The 14,807-nt window shown below is 40.4% G+C and overlaps 2 protein-coding genes across 30 annotated transcripts in view; one reads left to right on the top strand and one right to left on the bottom strand.

Moving 5' to 3' along the window:
• Window positions 1-3,237, top strand: part of LOC106568824 (zinc finger MYND domain-containing protein 11) — a 29,623-nt gene extending 26,386 nt beyond the window's left edge. For all 7 annotated transcript variants that reach the window (XM_014139517.2, XM_014139522.2, XM_045694064.1 and 4 more), the window contains one exon: window positions 230-3,237. In XM_014139517.2, the coding sequence (XP_013994992.1) occupies window positions 230-352 (123 nt within the window). In that variant the 3' untranslated portion in view covers window positions 353-3,237. The remainder of the gene's footprint in view (window positions 1-229) is intronic.
• A 3,614-nt stretch (window positions 3,238-6,851) lies between these two features.
• Window positions 6,852-14,807, bottom strand: part of LOC106568825 (disco-interacting protein 2 homolog C) — a 254,879-nt gene continuing 246,923 nt past the window's right edge. For all 23 annotated transcript variants that reach the window (XM_045694041.1, XM_045694044.1, XM_045694045.1 and 20 more), the window contains 6 exons: window positions 12,612-12,673; window positions 11,078-11,135; window positions 10,526-10,600; window positions 9,596-9,770; window positions 9,372-9,495; window positions 6,852-8,856 (listed from right to left, as the gene is read on the bottom strand). In XM_045694041.1, coding sequence (XP_045549997.1) covers window positions 8,604-8,856; window positions 9,372-9,495; window positions 9,596-9,770; window positions 10,526-10,600; window positions 11,078-11,135; window positions 12,612-12,673 — 747 coding nt within the window. In that variant the 3' untranslated portion in view covers window positions 6,852-8,603. The remainder of the gene's footprint in view (window positions 8,857-9,371; window positions 9,496-9,595; window positions 9,771-10,525; window positions 10,601-11,077; window positions 11,136-12,611; window positions 12,674-14,807) is intronic.

Here is a 14,807-nt window from a genome sequence, read left to right as displayed (position 1 = left end):
AGCTAAGCACATCCTTGACCTTTTGGGATTTTTAACTCCATAACCAAAAGGCCAGTAGATAGAGCAGTATTAGACAGTCAAATATAATGTATCAATTGAATATGACAATGACTTAACAGCAAATGAGTTATTTGTTAAAGTGGCATTCACAAATGACCTCATAGTAATGTACGAAAAAATTCAAGCATAAAGAGGGGCCATGTCAGTTCTGACTGTGTGTGTCCTCCAGTGTTATAACTGTGAGGAGGAAGCCATGTACCACTGCTGCTGGAACACCTCCTACTGCTCCATCAAGTGTCAACAGGAGCACTGGCACGCCGACCACAAACGCACCTGCCGCAGGAAGAGATGAACAGCCCCCCCCCCCAGCACGCCTTCCCATTGGCTCTCCCTGATGTAACTTACCCAACCACGCCCCTACCTGACTTCCTGAACACTTTTTGGACCGAATATATGCGGGAAAAAACTGCTATTTTCATTTTATTTCAGTACTTTATTTAATATACCCAGTGTATTGATTTAAAAAAATATATATATTATCAAGAGCATGGCTCGAATGATTGTTTTTTATTTTATTTTTATGAAGTGCTAATTTGACCTATGTTGCAGAATGTGTTATTTAAGTGTCTAGTAACAGATGAACATTAACTGAAAACATTTTATTACCTGCATTTTTTTCACTTTTCTTACTGTTAATGTTTAACAATGAATATTACAGTCGATCTTATACCGTAAGTACTATTGCAGCGTTGAATAAGCTCTGCTTTCATACAGAAAATATTTTTTAAAATGCTGAAAACATGAGAAACAAAATGTAATTGTGAAAAAAGGAAATGATCCATAAAAATTTTGCATGATTTTATCATGAACATATTTTGGTAAATAGCACCTTTTTATTGTTTTTATCCATCTTCAAGTCTCTTAAACATCATTGGGAACAGGGTTAGGAAGTCGGCTATAAAGATGCTGACAAATCTCCCCTTTGTTATTATGCACATTTTGGGCTAGACATTTTGAATATACTGTAATTTTTATGAATTAAAGAAAAAGTTCTACATTTGGGAATATATAGCAATCTTTACTGAGCTGGATCTTAGAGAGGTTCCTTCATAATTTGACAGTTTGCACATTTCATGACCCAAATGCTTTGTAAATTGCCAAAAATGAGATTTGTTAAACCTTATCTTAACAGAGAAATTGAGTGCTGTTTTTTCCCTCTTGTTTATGGTTGGCGCCAGTGCCATGGTTATTGTGATGTTCACTGTAAGTACGGTTTTAGAATGCTCAGTGACTAGTTAGACTTTTCACTGCTTATGCTGTTGGTGGTCAGTGCCTGTTTTTTCAAAACTATCCTCATATTCTGAGTAAAGAGATGTGCATGTTGATAGTTTCACATTTTTATTACTAGAAAAATAACAGAAGCTTGCAAACTATCCCGGTTTCCCCATAGACAATGAATACGGATGGACCAATATAAAATATGCAAATATCTACGGTGATCAGGCTTATCTTTTAGTACTTTCTTTTTTGTTACTGGAGTCTGAATGGTGTGCAATGTTATTATCCTTTGCTTAACTTGTCTTGGATCATTTCTTAAAGGGTAATGTAATTGCCAATTTTATTTAGAACAGAAGTACTAACCAAGAGGCTACTTGGGAAGTCAGCCATTATTGTAAGTCCATGTGACTGTATGAAGAGCTGACTGAACAGAGGAAGGGTCATCCCTTGCATTCATTTTATTGCCTAGTTTTGGACACCTGGTTTTCAATGATGGCAACTCTCTCTTCCGTTAGCTCCGACAAAGTGTATCACTTTTCAGAGCTAACACAATTATTTGTATTCGTTAGAACACCATGACAAATAATGGCGTAGACCATTTCTTTTCAATCTCTTTTTCTCTTACCCTAACCCATAGTCTGTTTTGTTGTTTTTCAATCAGAGAAGCAGTGTAATGTTTTAGAAGTAATGAACAAACCGCCTGATTTGCCACATGTAATAATGTTCTCAGTTTAATCCTGATACACTTCCTCAGGAGACTGAACAGAATCATGCATGCCCTGCACGAGTGCCACGATCTTTCTCTCCCTGTCTCTCATGGTGTTAACAAAATCATATTCTGTTTGTCATGGTTGCACTACATGTAAATAAACTGGTTCCCTTACATCATGTCATTCTAATGAGATTAAAGGCAACACACTGATGGTGCATTCTAATGGAAGTTACTAACATGGCTGAGGTTTGCAAGTAGTTCACCACTGGCACGCTGCAGGCAGTAGTTAACTCATCTGCCCTCTATTAGTAAGGCTAAGAGAGAGGACCAATGTAATTGGGAATCAGATGAAGCTTTTGATATGTTGCCTTAAACCAGTAGACCCCTGCAGTTCTTCTTAACTGGTCAACTGTCTATCTATTACTGAGGTGAGTATCACTGTCCAGACCTCAAGCACTCCTCTTAACACAAATGTTTAGTCCTCATTGTTACGAAAACTTTGTCTGCACTTTGGAAAGTGTTGTTGCATAGGAGTTAAATCCGATCTGATACTTCTATTGGTTCACTGATAGAGGATGTATTTGCCCATCCCTGTATGAATGAGTTATTTCCCTTTGTGGAAATATTTTGTTGTCATTCACATTTTAGTATTTCTGGAAAGTTGCATGAGTACGATGTGCGTATTATGTTTTTTCTCATTTTAAAAGACCGATGCAATATGACAATTATCTTTTCCCCTCAAATTGCATTCTAGCAAATTCTCACTATTTTCTGTCGAGAAAAGTAAAGTAACGTCTCGCACATGACTACATCTAAAAACTTCCCTGTCCATATGTACACTGTTAATCATGGCTTAAAGGTCGACTTTGGGCACGAAAAATGGTCCGTCTCGTTCTCAATTTTCCAACAGAAATGGGGTGTACTTTTGGTGGTTAATCGACGTCATTCCAACGTAGCTAGTTCGTTAGCTAAGCTTGTCACCAGCCGATAACTCATCCAGTATGTGACGTCATTTCACAGGATTTGTTTTTAGACAGAAGCTGTAGACATCGGTAAGACATGGCATTTCTGTAGCCAAACAATTTTGATCGTGCATTGATCAGTTATACAGTTTGTTTATTTTTGTGTTTTTGTCCAAACTCGACCTTTAAAATGTTCTATGCTACTGGCATTTTAACGCTTTAGCTAGCAATATGTATATAAATATATTCTATGTGCTAACATGGAGAATAAATGTATCAAAAAGTTCCTGTAGTTGAGTATTCATTTATGTCCATCTGGGGGTATTTTAGGGCTCTATTCAATCTGTATCACTGAAGCGTTACAGATTGAGTGGTTAGAAATGTAAAGGTAATTTCTGATTGAGCCAACATATGCAGAGTGTACCGTGAATACAGTCTCTGCTGACGCAGGAACATTGCCTTTAAATTTCAATAACGCTGAACTTCAATGATATGGATTGAAGTAACTATTGGCCCTGGTCAAAAGTAGTTCACTAAATAAAGAAATGGGTGCCATTTGGGTTGAAACCTGTGTCTATATACCCAATAAAACCTGGGAAATATCTAAAAGTTTTCAGGGTAAGACAGAAAAATATTTTTCTTGAACTGTCAAAGTACTTTTTGGATAAGTAAAACAATGTTTGCTGTGCAAAAAAAAATATTTATTTTCAAACGTACTTTTTCTCATATTGTTGGCCTTACCATAGGCTGAGATTCAATCCGATCAATGGTAGATCATGTAGTGTGCTTGACATTTACAGGTAATTTTCAATTGAACCGACATGCATGTTTACCGTGAAAGCAGGAACATTGCCGAAAAAGGGTAATCGGATTGAATCCTGGCCCTATTCTTGAAAAAGGCAGGTAGTGTCAACACTAAATTAATGGTTGTGAATACAGGATGTGAAAAACATTACTTCCATGAAGCCAACGTTGGGGAAAATGAAAGAAAGAGTTCGCCAAAGACAGGAAGATGATTCAAATTAGTCATTTGTTTCACTTTCACCCCGTTGAAAGACTTTGGGCTGGATTCATTCCATATCGAGAAAGATAAAATGTTAAGGTAATTTCCTATTGAGCCGACATATGCAGCAGTTACTGCGGACATGGGAACATTGCCTTTAAATTTCATTCAAATTATAACGCAGATCTTTACGCGATACTTCTGCAATATGGATTGAATCCAGCCCTTTCTCGCACTTGAATGAACCTATGCAAGCTTTATCAGTTTCCCAAACAGTCTCCTAACACGGAGCCCAGACTGGCTGCGCCCATACGTATATTTCTGTCCCCCCACACCAAACGCGATCACGACACGCAGGTTAAATATCAAAACAAACTGAACCATTTACATTAATTTGGGGACAGGACAGAAAGCATTAAACCTTTATGGCAATTTAGCTAGCTAGCTTGCACTTGCTAGCTAATTTGTCGTATTTAGCTAGCTTGCTGTTGCTAATTTGTCCTGGGATATAAACATTGAGTTGTTATTTTACCTGAAATGCACAAGGTCCTCTACTCCGCCAATTAAATCGTTTCTAGTCATCTCTCTTACTTCCAGGCTTTTTCTTCTCTTGACTTGTTATTGCGGTTGGCAACTTTCATAAATTAGGTGCATTACCGCACCGACCTATTTCGTCTTTCAGTCACCCACGTGAGTATAACTAATGAGGAGATGGCACGTGGGTACCTGCTTCTATAAACCAATGAGGAGATGGGAGAGGCAGGACTTGCAGCGCGATCTGCGTCAGAAATAGAACTGACTTCTATTTTAGCCCTTGGCAACACAGACGCTCATTGGCGCACGCCAGCAGTGTGGGTGCAATAATTGAATAATATAGATTTCTAAATGTATTTTGCGACGCGAGCGGTGTAGTCAGCCTGTAACACCCTGACTACACCTCTCGCGCAAATACATTTCGAAATCTATAATATTCAATTATTGCACCCACACTGCTGGCGTCCGCCAACGAGCATCTGCATTGCCAAGGGCTAAAATAGAAGTCAGTTCTATTTGTGAAGCAGATCGCGCTGCAAGTCCTGCCTCTCCCATCTCCTCACTACCACGAACACATTGCTTTTAAAAGCTGTGATATAATAAAATCCTGGCCTTAATTGTATTTGTTTTCAGCCACCAACAGTATTTACATTCAACCATGCAAACTTGCTCACAAGTGAGTTCTAGATTTCCAATCCAGCGGTTTTCTTCATACGCAAATGTTTTATTTGAAGATATCAATGTTCCCAAACATGTAGATACAGTAGGCCTAAGACTTTCTTCTGGAAATAAATTAACTGAATAACCACTAAAAGCAAACATGTAAACCTATTCCCAAAATTAGGACTTCAGTCCTTTCTTCATTACAAAAAGATGTAAAAATCCAAAATATACTACATGAATTAGAAAAACTATATATTGTGCTACTTCCAAAATGTTCCAATGTGCAAACACTGAAATAGTAATTTTTTGGAATTTATACCATGGCATTGTTGAATACTTGTTTGATTGGCTTGAAGGGCATTCTAGAGCGTGCATTATTTCCCTATTGCGCATGGTAGAATTCAATGGCTGTAGTTCATTACATGTTCTGTTTGATCTGCTTTTAAAAGCAAAAGTTGCATTTAAAACATTATTGCCATTGTTAAAAATCGATTTTCATAACAGCAAGCTAGGACTGATGGTTTGTTAGCTAAACTAGCAAGTCTATTTGTTTGGTTCACACGGCGGCAACTGCTACTATTTTGTAAACTTGCTAGCTACTTCAGTGGATGTTGAAACATTTGTACTGGCAAATTAACACATTTTTGCAACGGTATAAAAGGGATAATCAACACGGGGCTCTGCGTTCTCTGGAAAATAACGCAACTCCGCTAGCACATTGTGCTCATCGTTCATTATTTTCCATATAACGCGTAGCCCCTCGATTATCCCTTACATATTTCACTACATGCAAACAAATATATGCATGTATGAAAGTTGCCATAGTTGATGGATTTTGTAATACATTTTGAAAACAGTAATACATATCTTCAGATTAGATTTTCATATGGGTAGACCCGTGTAAACCTTTCATAATAGGAATGGCTCAGATCTATACCTCTTTAATGAAAGCCACCAAATGTCAGCAGTGTACCAGATGGATTTGCAACAAGTAGATTTACAGCACTGTGACAAGTATAGGATGGGACAATTATCATTTTTTCAATGAACAGCTTTGAAACAGTATAAACGTGCATCTCACCCGAGGGCTATGAGCAAAGCACACAATCATCTGTTACTTTGTAAATCTCTAGAAACGGTTCGCTGTAATGTTTGTGATTAGAATGCATTGCCTCTGTTGAGATAAGCCTTTCAAAATAAAATAAAAAATGGCAAAACATTATAGTTCAGATGTGCACAGACTGCTCTGATGAGACTGGCTGACTCGGTATTTGTTCTTTCGCATCAATAATTCTTGGTTACATATCTTTAAAAAAAAGTCATAACTCTTAATAGAGCAAACTGATTGATTGGTGGGTTTGATTCATTATACATTACACTACCATAGAAGATATGGAAAACTTGCTATGTAATGTGTGTATGAACATAAAGTTAACAAAAATCTTATATTTAACATATCAAATATGCTTGAGCATATGATAGAATTACATTGAGATGCAACCTCTGAAACAGCAGGTAGGTAGCCTAGCAGTTAAGAGCGTTGGGCCCGTAACTAAAAAGTCGCTGGTTTGAATCCCGAGCCGACCAGTTAACATCTGTCAATGTGCCCTTTAGCAGGGCACTTAACCCTAATTGCTACTGTAAGTTGCTCTGCTAAAATTTAAACACCGTGTACTGCTGCAATAAACAAACATTTTAGTCAAAATCATTGAAATATTTATTTAATTGAAAGACTTATGCCAACTCAGTTCAGACATTTTTTTATATAAAAAAAAAAGTCAGGGTCATTCTTGCCAATAAAAAAATGCTGTGTAGATACCAGAAAGTGTCTTGTCTGTGTAGATACCAGAAAGTGTCTTGTCTGTGTAGATACCAGAAAGTGTCTTGTCTGTGTAGATACCAGAAAGTGTCTTGTCTGTGTAGATACCAGAAAGTGTCTTGTCTGTGTAGATACCAGAAAGTGCTTTTAAAGATTCTAATGTGTTGAACTAAAACATTAGCCATGAAGTTTACCGTCAAATCATGTATGATTCCACACAGATTTAAGTTTTCACTCTCCCCCACAACTGCTCTTCCACCTTATGATAGTTGCCTCAAGATTTATTCCTCTAAAAGGGTTTCCGTAAAAGTGTTGTCTTGTACTTTTTCCCCTCTGACATCAATATAGGAGCCCTGATTGATCTCTCAATGTAAAAATATTAAGGACTAAACTTTATTTTTAAAATTCTGGTGAAGATCTCCAACCTGTTGTTTCAGAAACAAGTGTTTGACATGCCAGCACAAAGACATACTCATCATCATTCCCACCGGAGGCGTTTGTACCATCATCCTCCTCACACAGACATTTCTCAAAAAGTGCTTTTGATCCTTTCAGAGCTGTTCTTTGTCTCTGAAATGCAGTACTTCTCAACTTGCATGATGTCTGACATATACAGAGCTGAAGTTGTTGCGTTGTTTGAAGGACATAAAGGGGGTGACTATAAGGATTCAGACTCTCCTCTCAATAAACTGCACACATTTTCCTTGGTGAATCCTATGTCTTTTTAATTAATATAGATCTATATTTTATATACTTGATGTGATACTAGTATTCACTCAAGATAATACAATGCTTTGTTTTTATATTAGCAAATATTCAAGATTAAAACATTCTTGAATGTCCTCTCTCATATACTTCTAAAGTGAACAAAATAAATTAAAATCAGTTTTTGTACATACTTACATGATATGAAATAACATAGTGTTTTCCTTCAATTGAAGTATAATGATATTGAACATGACAACTGAGTAAAAGGCTGCTGGACTTGAAATAATCACTGGTTTCCCTTGTAGTTGGGACAGTTGTTACAGAAAAATAAATGTTAGCGCAGAACAAAAAATGTAACTGTAAAAAAATAATAACCAAACACAAAACAATATATTGTACCTCATATTGTAAAGTTCAAGGACAAAATTGATATGTCCTGTATCAAAACATATCTGTATTTGTAATGACTGATATCATAAAAAAAGGTCAACATAAAATACCATTTGCCACAGCTTGTAAATATTCTTAAAAAATACCCTAACCTCTTAGAGGGCAGATTAAAAAAAACGAGCGACTTCAGCAATACGTAACATGGAAAATATATACACACTTAAAGCAATAACCAAAAAAGCTCAAATCTAATAAACTAGACTGGCACTCTCCCATCATCTACACACAGAGCTCCTTCCATTCTAATCTTTCACTACACTGACCAGTCTCCTGTTCCTGCCAATTTAGGCGTTTTTGTTTTGAACTAGCGACAACGTCCCACAAACTAGGCGAGTGCCTGGGGTCCAGGACTCACGTCTTCTCTCCCTCCTCTCCTCAGACACCAGAGGTCCTGTTGCATTGCAGTATGTACATAAAGCTCAGCCCGTCGGTTCAAGGCCTTGTCTATGGTCTAGTAGGTCTCCAGATGGCAGGCTACATGTTATAGGCCACGTAGATGGGGTCCAGCTGGTCGGCCAGGAAGCCGTCCCGGAGGTGCATCCTCTGCTTCTCCCCCCGGGAGTTGATGGGGATGACTCCGATGTCCACCACCACCACCACCCCCACGATCAGGTAGTGTTCCTCCAGAACCACGTTGGTCACCAGGGGCACCAGGTCCAGGGCCTCCTGCTCCGAACCATCCAGCTCCACCACCACCACCAGGAGGTTGGTCCACGTGAACACCGCACTGAAAGGGAGACAGACAGGTAGTCAGGTTCAGTTAGTTTAAACATGAGCCACTGGTCTGAACCATCCAGATCCAACACCAGGAGGTTGATACATGTGAACACTGCAACAACAAACAGTATAAGGAGGTACGGTGCATGTTGTAAGTTAGCTACTCACTCTGGCATTTCAACAGTACAATATAAGTCAATCTAGGGCATTTCAACTGGTCACCATTAACAACTTGAAATTGGACAAAATCAGCTTGATATTTGACCAGAAAATAATTTGTTAAAATGCCCCTACTGCAGTTGTCCTGATATATATATATATATATACACACACAGAGATCTGATCATTCTATATATCTGACCTGTAAATAGTTAAGTTTTTCTGCATCGTACTTGCCGCCTACTTGCTTTCTCTCTTGGATAAAATGCCCCGAAACCGTTGAGCTCCACCAGAACCACAAATCCCCAAGCTACTGTATTTTATCAGGATGCTTATCATGTAGCCTTATGAAGTTACAGTTGTCACCATTCTGTGATGCTCTTATGCGTCCTGATAACGGAGGTCTCGATGTCGATGGGGTGGTACCTCATTCCCCTCAGCTCCATGGCCTCATCCAACGCCCCCACCACGTACAGGGCATCGTGTCGCTCTGCACACACAAACATAATTACAAACTGCTGCTAGTGGATGTGAAGCTCACCTGGGAAAGTATGCATGATAAGTACATTTGGTAGTGACACATGGCTTACCCCCGCTGGCATCAGTGAGTTCGGTCCTCCTGAGGAAGCCCAGGTATCCGGTGCGGGCCCAGATTGTCTGTGTGTCTCCAAAGCTCAGACGGGAGGTAAAGTGGTCTGACTGCAGGGCCTCGTCTCCATACACTGTGAAGTAGCCGCTGGCATTGTGTCCACTGCACACCCAGATCTGTGGACAGGACAGCAATTCTATGTTTAAATTCATTCTTTTTAAGTGAGATCCTCTGGGGAGCCAATCCATGTCTAGTTGTATGATTGTTTACCCAAATCAATTCAGAACAACTCAGCCCTTAAACTTACAGGACCGCTGGACTTATCGCTAATATCAAACATGTGTTATAGTGGATCTGTGTCCAGACCAATCCAGTGACAAATGTGTACTTTTAGACCAATTACATAACACTTCCTGATCTTAGAACATTACACTGGATATCTAAGATATTAATGGTGTGCTCCTTAAAGGGAGCCCACAATCAACAACATCTGTGAAAATGGCGTGTTTCTATGTTTTGTAGTAAAACAGAGGGGAAGATGGTGTTTCCAATGACATCGTCGGTGTGCATCCTGTGATTTTAACCAATGACATTGCCTACTAATTGGTTGATGAGGTCATTGGTTAAACCATCTTCCGCTATATATTTTACTACAAAACATAGAAACGCCCCATTTCCACAGATGTTGATGTTGGGGTGGTGCTGGAATATGAAGTTTAAAAAAACGGTGAAATTTCCCTTTAACATCAAGTGGGACTGAAGTTCTGTGGGCTGACTCTTGAAGTACACAGAGAGAGAGACTATTGTAGTTTAGTCTAATGAGAGAGCGAATACCTAATGAGCCATGACACTTAAGTAGAGAGAGAGACTATTGTAGCCCAATTTATTGTAGCTTGTATTGAGTTTAATGAGCGATTATGTCTCAACCGACCTCTCCAAGATGCGAGTCTCCCAGCGGTCCCTTGGTCTCCGGGTTGGCGATGATAATTCGAACCCCAGGTAGAATCTGATGGCATTAAGGAAGAGACGATTAGTGCTTTCATCTCGCCACGCCTCTCTTCTCCTCTCTCCTTTCAGAGAGGCCATTTATGTAACTGATTTACTGGGTTGAGGCACAGTGAAGTGGCCTGACTCCCTCTCTCTCCCAAAAGGGCGCCATTTAGTAAGCAGCCACAAACTGTAACAGGATTTAATGTTGCGAGAGAAGAAAAAGCCTCATTGCGTGGTACAGACTGATCCTGATCTCCTGGCTGGTCCATGTGAAACAGCCGGGGCACAATTAACTCTCACCTACACTTCCTCAATTATGGGGATGGGTTGCTGTGGAAACTAACTACACGACTAGACGAATCACAGCACTGCATAAAACACTGAAGTATTTTTAAATCACTGAGATGAAACTGTAGAGTCTACCCTGTATCTATGCAAATTACTACCATTTGTTTGTTCATCCACACATTCACCAAGTCAGGCAGGGACTCACTTTTCCAGATTCCATGAGTGGTAAGCTGTGTGGAGAACCTCTCTCTACCAGACGAACCCTGTGAGGGAGGGAGGGAGTGAAGAGTTACTGGGCCTCTGAGTCAATACTGTGGTTGCGTCCCAAATGGCACCCTATTCCCTATATAGTGCATTACTTCTGACCAGAGCCCTGTGGTAATAGGGAGCCATTTGAGACACACCCTGTGAGTCAGCGTGTCATCTGGCTAGTCGTCCTCATCGAGCACTTCATCATCAAGACCAAAGGATAGTGGAGAGCAATAGATTACATTCTGAAACCTTTTATTTCACATTTCATCAATGCAGCAGTTTATACAAGCCCTTTTAGTCTACAAATTAATTAGACTGAACTTTCAAAACAAACAATAGCTACATCCCAGGGAGGAGGACAGTGGTGGAGACAAAAACGACTGTCTAGAATCACAGTGTGTACGTGAATAGCAGCAGCTATATTTGTGTGCTGTGGGGCCCAATGTGCAGCATGCTGCCTGATACAGGGCCCCTCTGTGGCCCTGCTAGTACACTGTCTCAGACTCCGTCTGCATTCAAATGGCAACCTATTCCCTATATAGTGCACTTCTTTTGACCAGAGCCCTATGGGCGCTTGTCAAAAGTAGTACACTATAAAGGGAATTAGGGTGCCATTTGGGATGTACCTTAGTCCAGAGCAGCTGCAGGCTGGGTCCTATTGATGTGTTGACTGGGTGTGGGAGAGGGACGTATGTCTTAAGGGTGGCTCTACCCAGACCCAGTGTTCTAACCCCGGGCCGTCTTAAAGACCCGTTTCTAATCTTAATGTCAGACTTAGCGAACACAGCTAGAGGCTCCATAGCCAGTTATATCGGACTGCACTATTTTAGTGTCACAAGGAATGCGTCTGGCTCCAACCTTTATGCATACAATGCGGTGGAACTTTTCCACTGTAAATGGACACTGCAGAGGTAATGACTCCTGAACAGCTAATCAAATGGCTACCCAGACTATTTGCATTGCCCCCCCCGTCTTCTACACTGCTGCTACTCTCTGTTATTATCTATGCATAGTCACTTTAATAACTCTACCTACATGTACATATTACCTCAACACTGACATTGACTCTGAACCGGTACCCCCTGTATAAAGCCCCACTATTGTTATTTACTGCTGGGTCTTTTTATTTATTTTAATAGGTGTTTTCATAAAACTGCATTGTTGGTTTTAAGGGCTTGTAAGTAAGCATTTCATGGTAAGGTCTACACCGGTTGTATTTGGCGCATGTTACAAATACAATTTGATTTGATTCTTCAATGTCATGCGAGCATGGTCCAAGATATTGTTTTGGTTGTGAGCAACATTCTGTTGGCATAGATCTCATCCCTCTGATTCTGTAGACCCCCCTATGTGTGTCACTCACTGACGTATAATAAACAGTACAACAGAAAATGCACCACTTGGTGTACTATATAGTTCATTTACCAAATAATGTATTTAGTTCAACAAATGCTCAAGAGGATGTTCTGATAGGAGCATTCCCTTACCTGTCGTGCCTCAGCGCTCTCATGTCCACATACACAGTAGTTGGGTCTGGTCCCGAAGTTCCCTGCAGAATGACAACATGCCGGGGTTAGTGTCCGAGCTAGGATGTCTGCTGCCTTACAGAGCCATGAACACAGCACTGTCTAGATGCTCCTAGCATGTTAGTGCTTAACAGAATGCCTACAGGTCACACTGGTTGTGAATGGCAGCTTTGAGACAAGTCCAACCAACAATACTAATCCTAGTGGGCTACTAACTATAACATTCAGTCAGACCACGGTTGTGGAAGAGGACAATAAGAAAAGGTTGAAGTCATTAAAAACCAAAAAGAACAGAACAGGGCCCGTATCCACAAAGCACCGACAGTTTGAAGTACCGCAAAGGAACATTTGGGATCAAGCTCACTGACAGGGTTGCAAATGATAACCAATCGCAACGCCAGCTGCGCACGCTTCTGACAACCACGGTGTGGTTGTGGTTGAAAGGAATGGTCAAACGTTTGATATAAAATCGTCCCCCACAATGAAATCAGGGATGGGACTGTAGATCTGTCTCCGTCAGTACGTTCATTCGTACTTTAGTCACACGTGATCTCAGACAGCACTGGGACCATTTTGACTGAACTTGTGCGAGTGATGCGTCTCGCCATGCATCATGTGTGGCGGACGACGAGTTGCCGTGTTGTCGCCCGACATGATCACGTTGGCTACTGTTCATTTTTACTTGCCGATAATAAGCATAAAACTTTTGAAATGTGTATCATTTCCACCGAACACAAATCAAAGTTAACATAGGCCCTAGCTTTCAATCGCCCAATTTATAGGCATGGCCAATTCAGGCATCTTTCTTTAAACGTGATATTGCGCTCAAGGATAACTTGAAATAACATGATAGGTTAATTGATGAAATAATCCACAGAAAACAAATTAGATTATTTATTAGCCTAATGGTTAGAAGTAAATTAGGCATATCATGTGAATTAGGCCTTGTGAAATCATTGTCAGAGGTTTACGAGGCTACTGTTGCATGTAGGTCTAGATTATTTATAGGTTGATCAGAAATATCAAAAAATGTCTTTCAACAACAAAGTCAATTGCACAGGTACCACTGAATCTTTGCCTTTTTCTACTATCTATTTTCTATTATCATGACACTTGCTGGTAACTCCTAACTGGTTAGGACACCTCATGTGAGGTCTCCTAAATATCTGTTGACTAAGCTTCATGCTTAGCTTTTATTTTGACCCATAATAGTAGGAGTGAAATGTCTCAGCACTTACGACCAATTTCCTAGTGAGAGACGCTTTGTGGATACGGCCCCAGAGCAAAAGTAAAATGAAAAACGTACCCACAAAAAAAGTGCACCTAAAAACTGTTCTGAGATCAGATCCAGTCTGATCCACCTCATGCAAACACAGAAAGAAGCCACAAAACAACAAAAACGTTTTTTTAAGAGGAAAGGAAGTGAGAACAGAATACAACCAGATGGAAGGAGAGAGAGTAGGTAGACATGGTGATATAGTGCATCATGTCTGAACGAGCACACCCAATCTGTATCTGTCCCGTCAATAGATGGTTTTGAAAGCTGACAGTTCAGTAGAGAGGCTTGACTGGCCAGACACGAGAGTCAAAGCCACACAGACAGAACACCACAATCCCTAGAACTAGAACAGTAGTGTGCGTGTCTGATAGAAAACACTATCTAGTAGGTTAGTGAACAACCAAAAAAAACATATGAATAAAGAGGAGAAACCAGCCAACAAAGAAATAGAGAAAGCACAGAGCAGCTTCCCCTCCCCAGACTTCCTCAGCCTAGCTCTGGTCCAGGGTGTTACATGCTTGCTGATGTGGCGCTTTCCTCAACGCCCTGGACTAGAGCCATCCCCGGCCCTCCCCAGGTAGATTGCAGTGCACCCGTGACTCAGCAGCATGTTTTAATAGCATGGCTAAGGCTTTGGCAGAGGAAACAGCAGAGCAGCATCCACCACCTTAGAGAGAAAGACAGCCATAGAGCTACACATGCTAGATCCTGACTCATTCCAGCCATAGACAGCCAGCTATAGAGCTGCACATGGTAGACTGACTCAGACCAGCCATAGAGCTGCACATGCTAGACTGACTCAGACCAGCCATAGACAGCCAGCTATAGAGCTGCACATGCTAGACTGACTCAGTCCTGAGCACAGGCAGACCCGAACA

The sequence above is a fragment of the Salmo salar genome, chromosome ssa14 (genome assembly GCF_905237065.1).
Source record: "Salmo salar chromosome ssa14, Ssal_v3.1, whole genome shotgun sequence".
Taxonomy (NCBI): Eukaryota; Metazoa; Chordata; class Actinopteri; order Salmoniformes; family Salmonidae; genus Salmo; species Salmo salar.
The sequence above is the reverse complement of the archived record's forward strand: the minus strand, read 5'-3'. Positions and strand labels throughout refer to the sequence as shown.